Source organism: Podarcis tiliguerta, assembly GCF_965153285.1.
Source record: "Podarcis tiliguerta genome assembly, chromosome: 12".
Lineage (NCBI taxonomy): Eukaryota > Metazoa > Chordata > Lepidosauria > Squamata > Lacertidae > Podarcis > Podarcis tiliguerta.
In genome coordinates this window covers 16,381,495-16,401,599 of record NC_139545.1, presented here as the reverse complement: position 1 = coordinate 16,401,599, position 20,105 = coordinate 16,381,495, and the positions used below count along the sequence as shown (strand labels likewise).

General features: G+C 42.8%; 1 protein-coding gene and 1 long non-coding RNA gene across 2 annotated transcripts in view; one reads left to right on the top strand and one right to left on the bottom strand.

Annotated features, from left to right (window-relative positions):
- The window catches only part of CMTM8 (CKLF like MARVEL transmembrane domain containing 8), a 34,920-nt gene extending 18,644 nt beyond the window's left edge, over window positions 1–16,276 (top strand). Inside the window, exons 2-4 of the mRNA XM_083405228.1 lie at window positions 10,775–10,948; window positions 14,981–15,097; window positions 16,168–16,276. Of these exons, the coding sequence (XP_083261354.1) occupies window positions 10,775–10,948; window positions 14,981–15,097; window positions 16,168–16,251 (375 nt within the window). The 3' untranslated portion in view covers window positions 16,252–16,276. The remainder of the gene's footprint in view (window positions 1–10,774; window positions 10,949–14,980; window positions 15,098–16,167) is intronic.
- On the bottom strand, window positions 7,706–13,865 carry LOC310660542. The gene is made up of 3 exons (XR_014503496.1): window positions 13,469–13,865; window positions 9,352–9,472; window positions 7,706–8,576 (listed from the first exon to the last, which is right to left on the bottom strand). It is a non-coding gene; the product is annotated as an uncharacterized lncRNA (long non-coding RNA).
- Window positions 16,277–20,105: the final 3,829 nt, after the last annotated feature.

Below are 20,105 nucleotides of genomic sequence, written 5' to 3'. Positions count from 1 at the left end.
CCAATTCTGGGCACCATAAGGATGTTGACAAGCTGGAACGTATGCAACCAAGATGATCAAGGGTCCGAAACTAAGCCTTATGAAGAGCGCTTGAAGGAGCTGGGTATGTTTAGCCTGGAAAAGAGGAGACCAAGAGGAGATATGATAGCCATCTTCAAATATCTTAAGGGCTGTCACATGGAGGAGGCAGCATGCTTCTTTTCTCCTGCTCTGGAGGGTAGGACTCGAACCAGTGGCTTCATGTTAGATTTGGGAAAACTTTCTAACAATAAGAGCTGTTCAGCAGTGGAACAGACTCCCACTAGAGGTGGTGGGCTCTCCTTCCTTGGAGGTTTTTAAACAGAGGTTGGATGGCCATCTTTCAGGGATGTTTGAGCTGAGATTCCCTCATTGCAGGGGGTTGGACTAGATGACCCTTGGGTCCCTTCAAACTCTACGAGTCTATGATTCTATGGAGTTTGAGAAGTTAATGTTTGCACTGCTTGATCTATATACCCTGAATGTGTTTTGCTGCAAATTGTCTAGAGAACGTTCACTCTTCTGTTGGATTATGCAGAGTAGCTGAAAGTACTTTACTTCACAAGCATAAATGAAGGTTCCAGTCTTCTGATTTAAAAACATGAATAGTCTTGCGGAAGGGATTTAGAATTTGGTTTTGTTTTGTTTTTCACTTTGAGGTTGTGGATTGAGTTTTGTTTTCTTGTTGCATTTATCTCACTTTTCAGTTTATGTATTCATGTTTCATTTTGCATTCAAATTGTTTTCATACTTATTTCTTGTAAGCTGCCAAGAGAACTTGTGATGCAGCATGCAAATGTCATAAATGGGATGTACAGTACAAAAATTTAGAATTGTTCTTAAATGGTTTCTTTGAGAATATGTTAATGCGTCTGTTGTCTGGTTGGACCATGTTTCCATTCTGTCTCTGCCTTGTTTAGATGTTCAGCTTTTCTTGCAACAGGAGTCAATGCAAATCTTGTTTCTAACAAGCGTTAGGAAAAGCTTTTTCTCATGTTAAAAACAGATTCACAGAACAATGATGGTGCCAGCTATATATAGATGGCGTAGCAGGAAGGTGGAGATTCAAAAAACAACAAAAAAGCTTGCCACTATTAATGAAGCAGATGTATACAGCATTGTTCTTTTGCAATGGTTAGAAACTCTTTAAACAAACAAACCAATGTAAATAAATCTTTGGTCAGGAGCGGTTAACAGCCACTGTTAGACATTCCTCAACAGAAAAAAAATGGGGGGGGGATGTCACTCAGATATTATTTAGGCATAGCACTGGCTCAGTAATACAATGGAATATTAAATCTGCAGCCATTAAAAAGACAATTCCTCATGACAGTGTATTTGCATTTAAACAATATCAATGTAAATAAAACCTTTTAATATTAAAGGGAAAATTTTAGGACTGAAGTAAAAAAAAAGAAAGTCCCAAGTTTCTTTTTCAAAGGGAATATTTTATGCAATTGCTTATACAAAGGACATACTTTAGTCTAGTATTTTACATTCCACACATTTTTTCCCCATGTGAAATATGAAATGTTGAAAGTCTCTCATAGGTTGATGATCCTCATCCTGTTTAGTTGAAAGTGTAAGTCCCATGAATTGGAATTCATTTATTTATAAACTTTTTTATATATACTGTACTGCTTTTTGGCTCTTACAAAGGGGGCCCTAAAGCAGCTCATTTAAAAGCAAAAGGGAAATGGAATGAAAACAATCAAAAAACAATGAAACTGAGAAACAGGATGAGACGTGCATTCAAGTAAATGTACTTGGAGGTGAGATCAGAAAGAAGCTTCTAGCACAGTAGTTCTCAAACTTGTTTCTCTAGGCCACAATTTCAGAATAAAAATCTGTTCGCGCCTCACCAATTGAAATACTGTATTTTTTCGTGTATAACACGCCCCCGTGTATAAGACAACCCCTATTTTTGGGGATACCAAATTAAGGAAATGGGGGGAGATTGCCCAGAGTTGTGGAGCTTTTTGGGGGGGGGAGATTGCCCAGAGTTGTTGACCCATCGTCTGCCCGCTTGACGCAAACAGCCGCCATAAATAATAATAATGAATAATTTAAAAAACACTGTCTTATTCATGGAAAAATATGACATGTTGGAAAACAAAGTAGAAGCAAGTTGAAACAGTGAAGGTCTTCATTTGTTTTTGTAAGTCTGTTCCCTGGTTTTATGAAGTTATGTACCCAACTTTGAGCCAGTTGACAAGATACAGTGGTACCCCGCAAGACGAATGCCTCGCAAGACGGAAAACCCGCTAGACGAAAGGGTTTTCCGTTTTTCGATGCGCTTCGCAGGACGAATTTCCCTATGGGCTTGCTTCGTAAGACAAAAATGTCTTGCGAGTCTTTAGATTTTTTTTCGCTCCCCACCCCCTTTTTCTAAGCCGCTAAACTGCTAATAGCCTTTTAGCAGCTAATCCGCTAATCCCTTAAGCCTTTAATAGCCGCTAATAGCTGCTAAACCGCTAATAGTGCTAATCCACTAAGCCGCTAATAGGGTTGCTTCGCAAGACGAAAAAACCGCTAGACGAAGAGACTCACAGAACGAATTAATTTCGTCTTGCGAGGCACCACTGTACAGCCAAATTGATAAGTTTATGGTGGAATAGGGCTGGTTCTCTGCAAGCTCCTTTGTTAGTGTGGAAGACGAGGGGGATAAACCTGGCACCAGCTTCTAAGTTATTCCATATTTTAAAATTAAGATTTAGTTGAAGAAAGAAATGTGGCATCAGAGTTGTTGGTTCATAGCAGTGCTTTTCAACCAGTGTGCCATGGCACCCTGGGGTGCCTTGAATGATGGTCAGGGGTGTTTGTTGCAGCAGCAGCTGCCCAGAGGACTCCCAGGGAAAGGGGAGAGGAGGCTGAGGGACCACTCCACAAGGGAGCGTGCTCAAAAAAGGGTGAGAGGCTCAGTGGCGTAGCGTGGGGGTGCAGGGGGGCCGGCCGCACCGGGCGCAACATCTGGGGGGGGGCGCTCGCACTCGCAGCTCTCTGCCGCTACCTGGCTCACTCACTCTCTCTCACTGCAGTGCTGGCTGTGCGAATCCGATCCGAGCCGCCAGGTCGCCGCCCACTGTGGAGGGGAGGGTGCCAGGCATGCGGTGCGGTGCGGAAAGAGAGTGAGGGACTATCTGGGGGAGGGACAGTGCAGCGGGGGGGGGCGCAAATTACTTGCCTTGCCCCGGGTTAGGGGGCGCAAATTACTTGCCTTGCCCTTGCTGACAACCCACGCTACGCCACTGGAGAGGCTGCCAGCTCTGCAGGCAAGGGGTGACGTAACTGGGCTCCTGAACCCCACAGGGGTGCCACAGAAAGAATGTAGTTGGTCAAGGGAGCCATGGACTCAAAAAGGTTGAAAACCGCTGGTTTATACCATAAGAGTTCCCACAGCAGTGACCCACATTTTGTTAGCTTACCTATTAAAAGATCTGGCTCATGAAAGTGTCTCTTCCGCCTCTTTTTGTTTCAGAAAAATTGGAAGGGACAGTATTTCATTTAAAAATAATAATTGCTCTTTAAAAAACCACAACATTTCCCTGGTTGTATGGTTTGGGGAAAAGAGGCGTTTGCCAGATCTCCGAGAACAGACTTGTAAGTTCCTGCCGTGTGTGTGTGTGTGTGTGTGTGTGTGTAAACACATCAAAGTCAGAGTGGAATTACTTTCACTTGCTTTCCAGAACAATAGCTGTATTGGTCTCTGGTACAGTGGTACCTCGGGTTAAGTACTTAACTTGTTCTGGAGGTCTGTTCTTAACCTGAAACTGTTCTTAACCTGAAGCACCACTTTAGCTAATGGGGCCTCCTGTTGCTGCCGCACCGCCGGAGCACGATTTCTGTTCTCATCCTGAAGCAAAGTTATTAACCTGAAGCACTATTTCTGGGTTAGCGGAGTCTGTAACCTGAAGTGTCTGTAACCCGAGGTACCCCTGTAAACACATCAAAGTCAGAGCGGAACTACTTCCGCTTGCTTTCCAGAACAATAGCTGTATTGGTCTCTGGTACTGAAATAATCTTTTATCTACCCATTTGAGAGCACATCTACCAAATCTGGTGGGGCTTACTTCTGAATAAACTTGCATAAGCCTGGGAATTCTAATTTGAGGTTGTCATGATGAAGATTGAAGCAGGGCATCCTTTATTTTGAATTAGTTTAATCCATAACACCTTTGCCTGTGGCTCTTCCCACCACCAATATGCATCCCCTAACAGATAACTCTTGAGGCAATGTAGCCCTCAGCAGAAAAAACAAACAAACTTCCTGATCCTGCAGTAGAATTTTAGTTGTATTAACTGCTGGTGAACTCAGTTGTATTTGGACATGTCATCAGCCTAACAGCTGGAGATTGAGTACCTTTGCCCAAGCGAGCTGCCATCTATTTGCATTTTGCACTAGCCGCTGCTACTTAGGGAGTCCAGATTTTATCTGCAGTTCAGTGAAATTCAGACCCATTTGTTCTCGTGAAACCTAAGTATGCTTTGGTGTGTGCTGAAGAACAATACTGGTGCCAGTGAAGATTTCAAGGAGATTCATTTCAGCAAGGAGGACGGAAGAGGGGGGAAAGGAGGAAAGCTGTGTTTCTTTGATCTGATTATGTCACAACTGTAAGGAGCGGAGCAGACAGTCCTTTTGTGTAAGGTCAAGCTGAGATCCTTGCAAGGATGGAGGCCTTGGCTTTCTGATATTCTGCCAGAAGCAAACTGGGACAAGGCTTGAAAAAGGAAAACCAGAGTTTTTTCTCCCCAATGGATCTGTGAGATCCTGTTGCATTGTACTCCACTGTAGGAAACGAACATTCTTAATTGGGTAGGAAAAGTACTGGAACATTAAAAAAAAACACTAATGTGTTACAGCTTTCTATTGAGAATTTTTTTTGTTTAGTTGTGTCCAACTAGGCACTCCTGTCCGCTAGGCACTCCTGTCTTCCACTGCCTCCTGCAGTTTGGTCAAACTCATGTTGGTAGCTTCAAGAACACTATCCAACCATCTCGTCCTCTGTCGTCCCCTTCTCCTTGTACCCTCCATCTTTCCCAACATCAGGGTCTTTTTCAGGGAGTCTTCTCTTCTCATGAGGTGGCCAAAGTATTGGAGCCTCAGCTTCAGGATCTGTCCTTCCAGTGAGCACTCAGGGCTGATTTCCTTCAGAATGGATAGGTTTGATCTTCTTGCAGTCCATGGGACTCTCAAGTGTCTCCTCCAGCACCATAATTCAAAAGCATCAATTCTTCGGCGATCAGCCTTCTTTATGTTCCAGCTCTCACTTCCATACATCACTACTGGGAAAAAATTCTCCATTGAGAAATAGGAATCTGTTTATTCTAGTTTAGAAGAGTGCAGGTTAAACCAGTGAAGAGTCTTCTTTGAGAAGGAAGAGCCTTCCTTTTTAAGCAGATATTGGATGGCCATCTGTTGTGGATGCTTTAGCTGAGATTCCTGCATTGCAGGAGGGCGGACTAGATGGCCCTTGGGGTCCGTTCCAACTCTATATAGTCTGTGACATCTAAAAGACTTAACAGTCTTATTGTGGCACATGCCACACTGGGCCAGTGCCCACTTTGACAGTTGCATGACAAGTTCTTAGTTGACGGGTTAGGAACAGTATATTCATGAGTACTAAGCAAAGCAGAGCAGAAGGTGGGGATAAATTATTACATAGTGAAGCCAGGAGGCCCAAAAAGGCAATGAGATGCTTGTGTCTGCCACTTTATTATGCAGGGCATAAATGATAAGGAGAACTAGTCAAAATGAATAAAAGATCCAAGCCGAGTTGTTGCAACCCACCATCCAACCAGCGATTAATTTGCAAAGCCAGATGAATATTGTGTGAACAAGTCTAGACTGAGACAATTGCTTCCTGTAGTCAGCCAGCTGCTCCCTGTCTTGAGCCCAAGTCTGGTTGTTGTTGTTGTGTTTAGTTGTTTAGTCGTGTCTGACTCTTCGTGACCCTATGGATCAGAGCACACCAGGCACTCCTGTCTTCCACTGCCTCCCGCAGTTTGGTCAAACTCATGCTAGTAGCTTCGAGAACACTATCCAATAATCTCGTCCTCTGTTGTCCCCTTCTCTTTGTGCCCTCCATCTTTCCCAACATCAGGGTCTGAGCTGAGACTCCAGTACTTTGGCCACCTCATGAGAAGAGAAGACTCCCTGGAAAAGACCCTGATGTTGGGAAAGATTGAGGGCACAAGGAGAAGGGGACAACAGAGGACAAGATGGTTGGACAGTGCTCTCGAAGCTACCAGCATGAGTCTGACCAAACTGCGGGAGGCAGTGGAAGACAGGAGTGCCTGATAGTGCACATAAATTCCAACTTTGGAGCTTATCTTCGTTAAATACCCTTGTGTTGAAGCACAGCTGCTTTCAAGTCTGTTACAGCATGTCATAGAATTGAGGAGTTGGAAAGGACACCGAGGGTCATCTAGTCCAAACCTCTGCAACGCTGGAGTCTCAACACATGGTCCCCCATCCAATTTGAATCCATACTGAACCCTGCTTAGCTCTGCAAATGTGCTAGCAGTTTTATTGCTGCGCCACTAGGTTTTTGAGCTTTGCCATATGTAATACCTGATTTTTGTCCATTTATTCTGTTGCACAAAGATGTTCCTATTTCATCAATATGTGCATTGCTGGCAACAAAGTGATCGCACAGAGCTATTTTTCACAACGGATCTCTGAAATATAGTCCACATGTATTTGATTATCCAAGTTCTATGTTAGAGTCTGAAAACATAAACCTTTTTGGGGTGTTTATGGTTTTTTTGCGGGGGAGAGTTATGCCTTAACACGATCCAACACTGCTATAACAAATCAAGGTTTAGAAACTATCACACCAGCGATAGATTTGTATGCATCATATCCTTTATACGCTGCTACAGACTTGCTCTTTCCTTCATAAGGAAGTATCTCGGCAGAGGTTCAAGAATTGCAGGTTTATGGACACGAAAGTTCTTTATTGTGTTACTAACTTTCTCTCCTGCTTGTTATTATGATGACTTCTGAGATCGTTCAGTAAACAAACTTGGCTTGACTGCTCATCCCTCCACCTAAGAAATTGCAGAGGAGACTTTAGGATGTATTCCCATTTTATCATTGTTAGTAGCTTTATGAAGCAGATTATATCAAGAGATAGCAAGTTGCATCTTGTTGCTTCTGAAGACAGGGTCCTTCATAGATGCAATGACTTGGTGCATCTGAAACGTACTTGGCCCAACAAATGGTGATGTCCAAAACCCAGGACTGCAAACCATGGTTTGCAGGAACCATGGGAAACTGTAGTTTAAACAACCAGAAAGTATCCTCTCAAGGCAGGTGTATGAGAGAAGGGGGAGCACTTCAGCTCATGACTCGCTCCCATTCCAACAAACCACAATTATTGAACTGGGGACATTTGAAATCTGTACCAGGCCGTTATGTGAATGAGACCACACTCTCTATTGGACCAGGCAAAAAGTCTATGATCTATGGGCAAATCAGCAGGAGGGGCTCTGGATATGCAGAATGCAAAACCCTTCCTCTATTCTCCTGACATCACACCATGAAAGAGTTACACCAGTTGACATACTTACTTTCAGTACTTACAAATGGTGACCGATGTCTCTTTAAAAGGGAGAAGAAAGGAAAGATTCCTCCCCCGTGTGTGAGGCTGGAAGTGCTTTTGATTGATGTTTCATCTGACATGGCTATGCCACCCCTCTTCCATGTAGGATTGCTCTTTCAGCTACATTGCAAATCACTTTGAGATGCCTTATGGGAAAAGATTAATAAAAGCTCTGGGATAGCTCAGTTGGTAGAACATGAGGCTTTTAATCTCAAGGTTGTGGGTTCAAGCCCCATGTTGGGCAAAAGATTCCTGCATTGCAGGGGGTTGGGCTAGATGATCACAGAGGTCCCTTCTAACTCTACCATTCTATGATTCTCTGAAATAAGGAAGGAATATTTATAGTCCTCATCCGTAACAAAAACATTTTTTTTCCTGATAAAGATGATCAACAAGATGTTCTTCTAGGCTCCATGTGAGCTTTGAGGCACACTTCATTAATTTTGGTCTCAGCTTTGAGATATAATGGGTTCAGGGGTGTTTGACATTTTCAGCTGTTTCAGGAAAGCTGAACACTGTATTTTATTGAGCCTGACAAAACTCCAAAACAACATTACACATTTCTTGATTAGAATTTCGAAAAGGTCAGGCCGGCTGTTGGCTGATGACTTATGCTCAATCCATATCTGTATACTTGTGTGAAATACAGCATTTCCACAGTGTTAAAAATGTCTCTTGCAAATTGATTTAAATATTCACAGGCCCAGCCAGCTAAGAAAATATATGAGGCTGTAACACACACACACACACCGAGAGACATCTAGGGGACTTATCAGAACAACCCATTCATTATTTGCTAATTTGGTATGTCAAAAAAAATTGACTACCACAATTAGGCAAGCCTGCCTCATAATATCCTGCTTGTCCTCTGTGTTACAAGCCCTTTGCCCCTTTCGTGGTTTGTAGAATATGTTGTGATTTCTTCTTGTCGCCTTGCTTGCTGGATACTTCAGGCTAAAATAAATAATGAACAGTTATTAGCCTATGTGGACATGTTACCTCTAAGCAATGGTTAAGATAAACAGAGGAAGGGAGAGCAAAACATGTACCAAGATAGTAGTGTGGCTGCCAACTTGCAAAGCATCATTTTTTTATTTAGGAAGCCAATATTAAAATCTGCGACTGGACCAATGAGAAAACTAGACCAGTGAAAGCAAAGCTAGCACCTTGGGAAAGGAAAGGCTCACAACTGTGTTTAATGCAAGAGAAAAGAAAAAAGAAAAGCAGTTACACCCTTATGTGGCTGTGGTAGTTAGAACTACTTTAACTAGATACTATTATAGATTAATTAAGGACGCAGGTGGCGCTGTGGTCTAAACCCCGCAATGGGGTGAGCTCCCATTGTTTGGTCCCAGCTCTTGTGCACCTAGCAGTTCGAAAGCACATCAGAGTGCAAGTAGATAAATAGGTACCACTCCATCGGGAAGGTAAACTGCGTTTCTGTGTGCTGTTCTGGTTTCGCCAGATGCTGGCCACATGACCCGGAAGCTGTCTGCGAACAAACGCCGGCTCCCTCGGCCTGTAGAGCAAGATGAGCACACAACCCCAGAGTCGTCCATGACTGGACCTAACGGCCAGGGGTACCTTTACCTTTATTATAGATCAATTAGAAATTATAGTTACTGATCATTAATGGAGATTTGAAGAATTGGATAACTCAGTGGTTACCACTGGTTTTTTCAGAACTGGAAGTTTGATCAAGGCAAAAATCACAACCAAATTCTATCACCTGTTTTTTAGAAAGTGCTTTAATACCGCAGAAGACACATTTCTGTGTAGAACAATGGTGACCTCCAGTGGCAGAAGAAGCTGACTGGTACTAGAAATGATAGTCAGCAACTGATGACAACCTATATAAAAATATAACAATGAATATTAATATGGCCTGTTACTAAATTAAAGAAATCACCCGTCAATTATTTAACACGCTTTTCATTTGCATAAAATACTCCCACATATAAATGAACAAATACAAGATTTAAGGGTTTGGATAAACGTGCCTGAAATTATAGTAGCCCCTTTCTGTTGTTCCTCTTAAGCATTAATTAGAATTAAGAAAAATGAACATGTATGTAGGATGTGAAATATTCCTAAAATTCTATGATTGTGGTTTAAGTTAGCATTGCATTTGGATATATCCTGAGCAACGCTCAAATAATAATATAATAGTAGGTCCTTAATAAAGCCAAAGTAAAATGGCTTACCCTCTTTCTATAATATGAGAGTGTATGTAAGTTTTGGTTTTAAGGCCTGTTAAATATGGGCATTTGGAACTGATATAATCCTAATTATTTGGAAAGATAGATTAAAGCTATTCAGACTTACATTTTCCTCAAGGTCATAGCCAGGAAGAGAGAAGACGATTCCATACATCACTTTGAATGTAGAGTCTCTGCTGAGTTGACCAAACAAAACTCTCACTAAAGGATTCCAAACTTTTTTTGTCATCCTACCTTACTATGGAGCTGTTTACCTGATGTTATACATTTTGCCTAGCTTCATTATTTTAGATGATACAAGCAGTCTGTCTACTGAAATTGCCTCTTGTTTAACCATGGATGTTTTTGGGCTGTGAAATATTATTTAAATTGCTTTGTAAACAAATCTGTTGTACTAACAGAGAGCCAGTGTGGTGTAGTGGTTAAGAGCGGTAGTCTCGTAATCTGGGGAACTGGGTTCGCATCTCCGCTCCTCCACATGCAGCTGCTGGGTGACCTTGGGCCAGTCACACTTCTCTGAAGTCTCTCAGCCCCACTCACCTCACAGAGTGTTTGTTGTGGGGGAGGAAGGGAAAGGAGAATGTTAGCTGCTTTGAGACTCCTTAAAGGGAGTGAAAGGCGGGATATCAAATCCAAACTCCTCTTCTTCTTCTTCTAACATTTGTATGAATCCTTTCTGTATAGAAATGCCTCTTACGACAGACCTAGATGTGGTAAAATCCTGACTACGCCGAAGTCAAACCTAATTCCCATTAACTGTGATAGGATAGGAGCTCTAGCCCGTTCTGTGATTTATGTGCCAGCAAATAATTGCTTAGAGTTGGCCTTCTATTCCAGTAACCCATTTTCATGAAGCAGAACAATACTTTGTGCGTGTATGTGTTGTGCCTTTCTTCTGGGTAACACTATTCTGTTTTCTTTGCATATTTGCAGGTGTTGGGGTTGTTGGTATGGACGCTGATCGCTGGAACAGAATATTTCCTGTATCCTGTCTTCGGCTGGGTAATGTTTGTAGCTGTGTTTTACTGGGTCCTTACGCTGTTCTTCCTAATCATCTACATGACAATGACGTACACTCGGATTCCCCAAGTGCCATGGACCACTGTAGTGAGTATCAGCTTTCATCTAATTCGGAACACGGGAATGTCATGATAACAGCATATACTTGTGTATTTTGGAAATTCCTGTGGATGCCCCAAGCTCCCCGCGCTCAAAAGAACCTTCCATTCATTTCATTGGAGGGGCGATTGTTACAGAATACTGAGGACCACGCAGGGTTTTCTCCTCAACCTCTCAACCTTGACCTCTACCTCTTTCCTTTAAAAAGTCCAAAAGCCAGAAAGAGTCAGTCTTTCTGCCACTGCGACAGGTGCTTGAGCCCCTATACACACGCCGAAGTTCTCTTTTTACAAGAATCCCTTCAATTTTTCAGTATTGGACCGTAATAATGAAAATAGTCATCATCATCTTTTATTTGTATCCTGCCCTTCCCGGCCAAGACCGGGCTCAGGGCGGCTAACATCAAATGTAAACATTGATATAAAATCAAACAATAATCAAATCACCTCTTAAAAACAAGTCAGGATAAAATTAAAATTTGAATCAGATGGCTTTCCGCAGGATTTGGGTTGGGAACAGTAAATGCTCATCCGGCCCAACTGTGTACGCTGATCTTATAAGGACCTGTGAGAATGCTGGGAGGCCTCTTTTGTACTAGTTCTTATACAAAAAGGGGAGTCAGGCTGAGCCCTGACCAAAGCCCTGCCTGGCAGAACAACTCTGTCTTACAGGCCCTGTGGAAAGATGTCAAATCCCACAGGGTCCTGATCTCTTGTGGCAGAGCGTTCCACCAGGTCTGGGCCAAGGCTGAAAAGGCCAGCCTAATCTCCCTGAGGCCCAGGATCTCCAGGATGTTATTATTTGCAGACCGTAAGGTCCTCTGTGGGGCATACAATAAGAATAAGAATAATTTATTATTTATACCTCGCCCGTCTAGCTGTGTTTCCCCAGCCACTCTGGGCAGCTCCCAACAGAATATTAAAAACAAGATAAAACATCAAATATTAAAAACTTCCCTAAACAGGGTTGCTGTCTTCTAAAAGTCAGATAGTTGTTTATTTCCTTGACATCTCACAGGAGGGCATTCCACAAGGCGGGCGCCACTACCAAGAAGGCCCTCTGCCTGGTTCCCTGTAACCTCACTTCTCACAGGGAGGGAACCGCCAGAAGGCCCTCGGAGCTGGACCTCAGTGTCCGGGCAGAGCGATGGGGGTGGAGACGCTCCGTCAGGTATACGGGGCTGAGGCAATAGCAAGTTTGGTGAGAACAGACAAAGGATAGAAACAAAGGAGCAGTCCTGCACTGAAAAAAGGACGTGGGTTTATTCAGTGCTATTTTTCTCGATAAAAAGAGGTGCCAGAACTCACCATGAACCCTTCCCTTGTTCTCTTATAATGGCTATGGAGCCCAGCTGAGAGGTGCTGGAACTGAGTTCCTGTGAGTTCTGGCTTTTAAAAAAAAGCCTTGGGTTTATATCAAATGAAAATGGAGATGGTAATGTCTCTCTACAAATAACTCAAAGCAGATAGGGGGAGGGGGAATTTTTAAAAAATAAAGTTTCAAAATGCATAATAAAAAAGGAAGCTTTAATAGTAACACATGAAATAATTTAAACAGAAAATGTTACCAGCAGGAGCGAAAATGAAAAATAATAATAAAATGTTCCACAAATCAGAAGCCAAGTTGTACATAAGCAGAGATAATGAAGCTCAAAGACCTTCTTAAAAGAAGATAGGTATAAAGTGTTTGGAATTTGGGGAGGACATTTCTTCCTTTACTGGCTGGCCGAAATGGGGTGGCAGGCAGGGCTCCCAGAACTTGCGTGTCTCAAAAGCCCTCTTGATTTCAAGCCACTTCAAAGGGGAAGAAGCCTGAGCCATCCTTGTGTGGATGGAATATTAATCTCTGACTGAAGCATGAAGAAGGGGCAGGAGGGTTAACCCATGGACAGCCAGTTCCAACTGCAAAATCTTCCTTGAGTTCTTGGAAGAGTGCAGTAGAAGGGATGAGCCCTTTGTCTTTAAAGCCCTATGCGGCCTAGGACCCACATACCTACCGGGCCGCCTCTCCTGGTATGCCCCACAGAGGACCTTAAGGTCCACAAATGACAATACTTTGGAGGTCCCAAGTCACAAGGTGGTTAGATTGGTCTCAACTAGGGCCAGAGCCTTTTCAGTACTGGCCCCGACTTGGTCGAATGCTCGTGTCACAAGAGACTAGGGCCCTGTGGGACTTGACATCTTTCCGCAGGGCCTGCAAGACAGAACTGTTCCGCCTGGCCTTTAGTTTGGACTCAGTCTGACCCTTATGTTTCCCTCCCCTTATGGTTTTGATTTATGGGCTACATCTAAAATGAGGCTCCATTTTAAATTGCATTTTAACCTGTATTTTAAATTGTGTTTATTCCTATTATGTTTTTACTGTAATTTTACTCGTGTTAGCCGCCCTGAGCCTGGCTCTGGCTGGGGAGGGTGGGGTATAAATAAAATTATTATTATTATTATTATTATTATGCCTATGAATTCAAGTGATGAACAGCTAACGTACAAAATCAAACACAAAGCATACCAGAGAGAGGCTGCTTGAGAGTGGCAGCTCTGACGTCCTTGAAAGAATGGATACGGTTGTGTTCTGTTGGCCACACTCGAGAAATCCAGCCAGCACACAGTGGTGTATGTGTAAAACTTCCCCTCTTACCTAAGTGAACAGGAAAGCCAATGTGAATTATAAACATCTGATTTTTCTGGAATGTACAGTAATAAGTTGTTCCCGTCACACTTACTTTAAGGAGGAGGAATGTGACATTCTTCCTCCTTTTCCATTCTCCTTGCAGAACATTCTTTTTTTACTCTTTGGCCTTGTGGACCTTCATTGGAGGTTTAAAACCTTCATTGGTAGGTTTCTAAGCAGAAGTCGGAAGGCCTTCTGCATTGCAGGGGGTTGGACTAGATCAGGTATAGGCAAACTTGGCCCTCCAGATGTTTTTGGGACTACAACTCCCATCATCCCTAGCTAACAGGACCAATGGTCAGGGATGATGGGAGTTGTAGTCCCAAAAAATCTGGACTAGATGATGCTCGGGGTCCCTTTCCAACTCTACAATTCTATGATTCTGCAAAATGTGTGTCCAGAAACTGGAGCACGAGAAGCATGTGGAAGCACCCCAGTCTTGTGAACCAACGAATTGGGATGTCTGCTTATTGGTGCATCTGCAGGCAGAATGCTCCACAGCTTGCTAATGGGGAGTCTTTTTCCTGGAGCTCTTCATTTCAAGCAGCAGACTTGGAGCCTTTTCCAGCCGACTCACTTAATCCTGAGGAAATGGGCAGTGTTCCTTGAGATGTCCCATTCGGGCGCTTTGAGGAGCATCAAAAAGAAGTTAAGTCTTTCATAATGCGGTACAGTCATACCTCGGGTTGAATGTGCTTCGGGATGAGCGTGTTCAAGTTGCGCTCTGCGGCAACCCGGAAGTAACGGAGCACGTTACTTCCGGGTTTCGCCACTTGCGTATGCGCAGATGCTCAAAATGACATCACACGCATGCGCACAAGCGGCGAAAAGTGGCGTGTGCGTGCGCAGACGTGCCGACACTGGTTACGTTTGCTTCTAGATGCAAACGGGGCTCTGGAACAGATCCCGTTCTCATCTAGAGGTACCACTGTACTTGCTTTTCCACCCAAAAAAATAATGCAGAACTGGAGAATTAACCAGCGACGCCACCCAAGGTATTGGGGCGGTCAAATAGGTCCTTCCTAACACCAGTTGTTACTGACCCAAATTTTGAAGACAGTGCATTAGTTGGCAGACTTAAAACAACGATGATTGTATGGAATTGTTTCTGGGGCACAGATCTTTTGACAAAAGTTGTTGTAAAAGCAGAAGCTTCAGCTAGATGTGAGCAGACCTAGATGAGTTTTCAGTAGAGAAGTCCAGCATTAACAGCAAGTCTAGGATTGTGGCCACAGGAGTAAGCTCTCATCTCTTGTTATTCGCATTGCTTCCAGTTGGATAGGAAGCATCTATGGAACACTGTACATGGGGAAAAAACTACCCCTTTGTCTTTCTTTGCCCTCCCTACAGGGCCTGTGTTTTAACGGGAGTGCCTTTCTTTTGTACTTCATTGCTGCCATCGTAGACGCATGTGCCGTCACCAAGGAATTGGACAGCCACAACTACAACAGCTGGGCAGCTTCTTCAGTAAGTTAATTTTTAATATTTGAATCATGAATAGAACTCGAAATATAGAAGTGGGTGGAGGAAGTTGTTTATGTGTTCCAAAAAATATTCAGGAACGAGGTATTAAATTGGTGCACATTGAAAGAGGGGTAATCTAGATATGTAAGTATTGTTGATACCATAATAAAGAGACTGGCGCAGCATCTTCCTTATTTTTATTTATTCATTCATTCATTCATTCATTCTACACCTTTATTCACCCCTGAAGACATCCCCTACATTGTCTCCCAAGACAGACAGGTGCCAATTTTCTTGCTACATCCAAAGAGGGAAATTGTGGTTTAAGCTCTGCTTTACAAACCAGGATATGAAACCAAGAGGTTTCATTAAACTGAGACCATTAAAGCAGCGAAGGATGCTGAACTACCAGCACATTTTAACCACACTGAAACCAAAAGAATTCCTTACATGGCAAGATGAACAGAACAGGGGTGCTCAAGACAGGGTCCCAAAGGACAATAAAACAATTAGTGGTTATTTTAAAACCCTTTTCTTGTACCTCATGAATAATAATAATAATAAATTTTATTTATATCCCGCCCTCCCCAGCCGAAGCCGGGCTCAGGGCGGCTAACAACAATAAAACAGTACAAAAGTACAGCACAAACAACACTCTAAAATCATTCATTATAAAATTAATTAATTCAAGCCACTGGCAACCATTGGGCCAGAGCTCCGCGAAGATTGCCAAGGGAGGGAGTCAGGCTGTGCCCTGGCCAAAGGCCTGGTGGAACAGTTCTGTCTTGCAGGCCCTGCGGAAAGATGTCAAGTCCCGCAGGGCCCTGGTCTCTTGTGACAGAGTGTTCCACCAGAACAGAGCCACGGCCGAAAAAAGCCCTGGCTCTAGTTGAGGCCAGCCTAACTTCTCTGTAGCCTGGGACCTTCAAGATGTTTTTATTTGAAGACCGTAAGTTTCTCTGTGGGGCATACCAGGAGAGGCGGTCCCGTAGGTATGAATGATCTGGGAAAACAAATAAATCTGCTAAATGGTTTTTACTATTTTCTAACAGCTGTTTTCTTTTCCCCCACAGTTCTTTGCATTCGTTGTAACTTCCTGCTACGGTGGAAATGCCTACTTTAGTTTTGTATCTTGGAGATCGCGGAACTTGCAATAAATGTCCTCTTTAAGTTAATTAAAAAACACATTTGGGTATAATGCATCGTTTTTAAATTATCAATTTCTGCAGTGGTTTTTCTTAATGCTCAGGCAAAGCATTTTTACTCAAGAGAATTTCAATGGCTCATGGCTCACATTATGGCCAAACCATAGTTGACTGTCAGGAGGATGCTGTGGATTTTCCTGTCTCTCCCTCATACAAGCTAATTCCATCTTCTTACTTCCTGATTTGTGGTAACCATTGTTTCCCGTGACTTCCAAATTGCAGGATACCATCAATGAAGAAACTGATTATGGATTAGCATGAGGGATGGTGAGAAGAAAGCATGGAAACTCATAGCATGTTCCCAATGGCCAAACCCACGGTATGGCTATGATACCTAAACTCAACCAGTTATCATGTTAGCATCTAATACTGAAACAAGATTCAGTGCAATGCACTCTTCCCTTTCTCCTGTGTGAGTTGGAGGAGGACACCATAAAGTTTTACTTCATTTTCTTTAAGCAAGGCTTGTAGCATCTGGATTAAGGTTTACGCTAGAACAGTAACTCTGGCCAGTTTCAGAACAAGCAAACCATGGTTTATGAAGCTGTCTTGTTTAAACTAACCATAGTTGATATAAACTGCAAACCCCAATTTAAGTGTGATGTGACAAGCTGTGTTTGAGGGGAAACTAAAGCAGAGGTTTCTGAAGTCATCCTGGCCGTGCAAGAAAAGATGAGAACATGTGAGGCCAAGGGGAGTCTGTGATCCGGAAACCAAGCCGTATGAGGAACAGTTGAAGGAATTTGGTATGTTTAGCCTAGTAAAGTACTGAGAGGAGTTATGATAGCCATCTTCGAATGTCACAGGGAAGATGTAGCAAGCTTGTTTTCTCATGCTCTGCAGGCTAGGCCCCAAACCAATGGCTTCAAGTTACAAGAAAGGAGATTCCGACTAAACATCAGGAATAACTTTCTGACAGTAAGAGCTGTTCAGCAGTCGAACAGACTCCCTCAGGACTCTCCTTTGGAGGTTTTGAAGCAGAGGTTGGGTGACTTATCTGTCATTCATGAGCCAGCTGAGATTCCTGCATCACAGGTGTTGAGTCTCGGGATCTCTTCCAACTCTACAATTATTTTATTCCAGTGTGAACCAGACTAATGAGTTTGATGGTGCCTACTTCCAAGTAAGCATGCATAAAGCCCTAAATGGCCTTAGCCCATATAGCTGAAGGAGTGTTTCCACCTCCATTGTCCAGCCTGAGGTCCAGCTCCGAGGGCCTTTGGGTGCTTCTCTCACTGTGAGACAGGGAACTGGGCAGAGGGCCTTCTTGGTAGTGGCGCCCATCCTGTGGAACACCCTCCGATCAGATGTCAAACAAATGAGCAACTAAGAAATTGTCCTGTAGCACCTTAGAGACCAACTAAGTTCATTCTGGGTACAGTATAAGCGTTTGTGTGCATGCACACTTCTTCAGATACACTGAAACAGAAGTGCATTGTTTCAGTGTATCTGAAGTCCTTCTGTTACAGTGTATCTGAAGAAGTGTGCATGCACATGAAAGCTTATACCCAGAACAAAATTAGGTGGTCTCTAAGGTACTACTGGACAATTTTTTATTTATTTTGACTGTGTCAGACGAACATGGCTACCTACCTGAAATGAATAAGTATTTGACTTTTAGAAGACACCTGAAGGCAGCCCTGTTCAGGGAAGTTCTTAATGGTTGACGTTTTGTTGTTCTTTTAATATTTTGTTGAGAGCCACCCAGAGTAGCTTGGACAGTCAGGTGGACAGCATATAAATAATAAAATTATTATTATTAGAAAGAAGCCTTAGTTAGATTTGATGGGAAATATAAGGGATTAAGACTGGAAACCTCCACCACCACCCCTTATGCTGGACTGGGGGGGATTTGTAGGGAGTGAAGACATTTCTCTCCTCGCCTCTGCCAGATCATCTCATCTCCTGCTGACTGATGCCAGTGGGGTGGTGTTTCTGCTACTCTGCCAGCACAGACCTCCCTCTTCTGCACATTGAAAGTATTCCACCCACTGATTTCTCATCAATCCAGAAGAAAGCACTGAATAGGGTGTTCCTAGGACTGAGCCAGCTTGGAATCCCAAGTTGCTCTCTTAGCCTGTGCTGGCCAATCATGGGTGTGATCTGGGCCCAATTTCTGCAGCAGCCTAAAGCCCTATCTTCCTGTCCCCACACCAATGCCTCTGAATGTGTCTCATTTTTAGAAAGGAGCAATAGTGTCCTCTGCCTGATTAAGAAGTATTGTGAATATTTTACATCAATTAATGCGTTTCAGAAGGCATTCTGTTGTAACGAAATGTGCCTCCCTTTATTTTTTTACTTTGTACATATAACCGTCACAGTCCAATTCTATATATATTGACTCAGATACACATAGGACTGCAGCTTTTAGAATAGGTGATGAATAATTTATAATATTTTTATACATGTTAACTTTCTGTGTTTAGGAAAACTTTCCTGCTTAAATGCTACTGTACACAGTCTTGAAGATTTAGAGATCTAAATGAGATTCTCCTTGGAGCGCTAATGTTTTCTAAATTGGCCTGGAAGAAAATATTCAGCCTCTGGTTATTGTAACAAGACGCAATCTGGCAATTGCTTACAAGAGTTAACCATCTAATGGTGCCAAAAGCCAAAGTTAGTGTACTATTCTGAAGCTGCTGCAGTGTAAACATGAGTAGAATGGGAAATCTACAAGACTGTAGAGTGGATCCTTTTTCAAATTAATATGGGTAGGCCAATCAGCTTTCACTGCTGGTAGATTGTTAGAAGCAGTGGGAACATTGTAAATTCACAGCTCAATTTTATATGTGTCTACTCAGAAGTAAGTCCAACTGAGTTCAATGCGACTTAATCCTAAGGAAAATGTGCCTAGGATTGCAGTCTTAAAGAAATTACTTCTTTAAGTATAGCTCATATTGGGTGGCTATGTGGAAGAAACAGAAAAAACACCCTCTGGAAGTTCACATTTTGTACATTCTTATCTCAGACATAAGTTCTTTTTCATTTGATTGCTGACAAACAAGTTCTTCCTTGATTATGGATTTGTCCAATAGCAATACTGGTGCTATGATATTACAGCAGAATCTATGTTGGAGATGATTCGATTATTCCTTTTTTATCTTTAAATCTGTGTATTATGATTACCAAGCTATTTTATATATATATATAAAGCAAACAATTTCCAACCTGTGTGGTGCCATGATCTCCTCCTCCTCCTTTGTTGCACATTTTGTAAAGTATTGGATTTGCATTCCCTCGAACCATTTCAATGTACATAAAAAAGTTTTTTAAAAAAATTTGTTGCAGTGTTCTTTATTTCACTTACTAATTCAAAAATTGTGGAATGTCAATCCAAGTAGCATTATTTATACCTTGATCTTTGACTCGGTAAGCAGGCCTTCTTCCTGTCAAAGGTCTCATTTCTTCAGGACCAATCTGTCAAGGACCAGCATGCTGGGCAGGCCTCAGAGACCCAAACAAGACAGAGCCACCCCTTCTTCTCTCTCTTATGGAGTCACCATCCTTTTTGAGCCTCTGGGCACACTTGCAAACAAGAGATCCTGTCATCTGCAATAGAATTGTAGAGTTGCAAGTGACCCCAGGAGTCATCTAGTCGAATCCCCTGCAAAGCACACACACTCTACAACCAAGCATGCACCGCAACGTATTACGTTAACTACAGCAGAAACCTTTCATGCCTAATTTCAGCAGGTGCCACGGACTGTAGGGGTATCAGGAAAGGCCTCTTGCAGCTGCATGTACATTGGCTCCAGTTTGGTCACTTGTTACAGTAGCACAGGCTCTGGTGGGTTGAGTGGACGAGG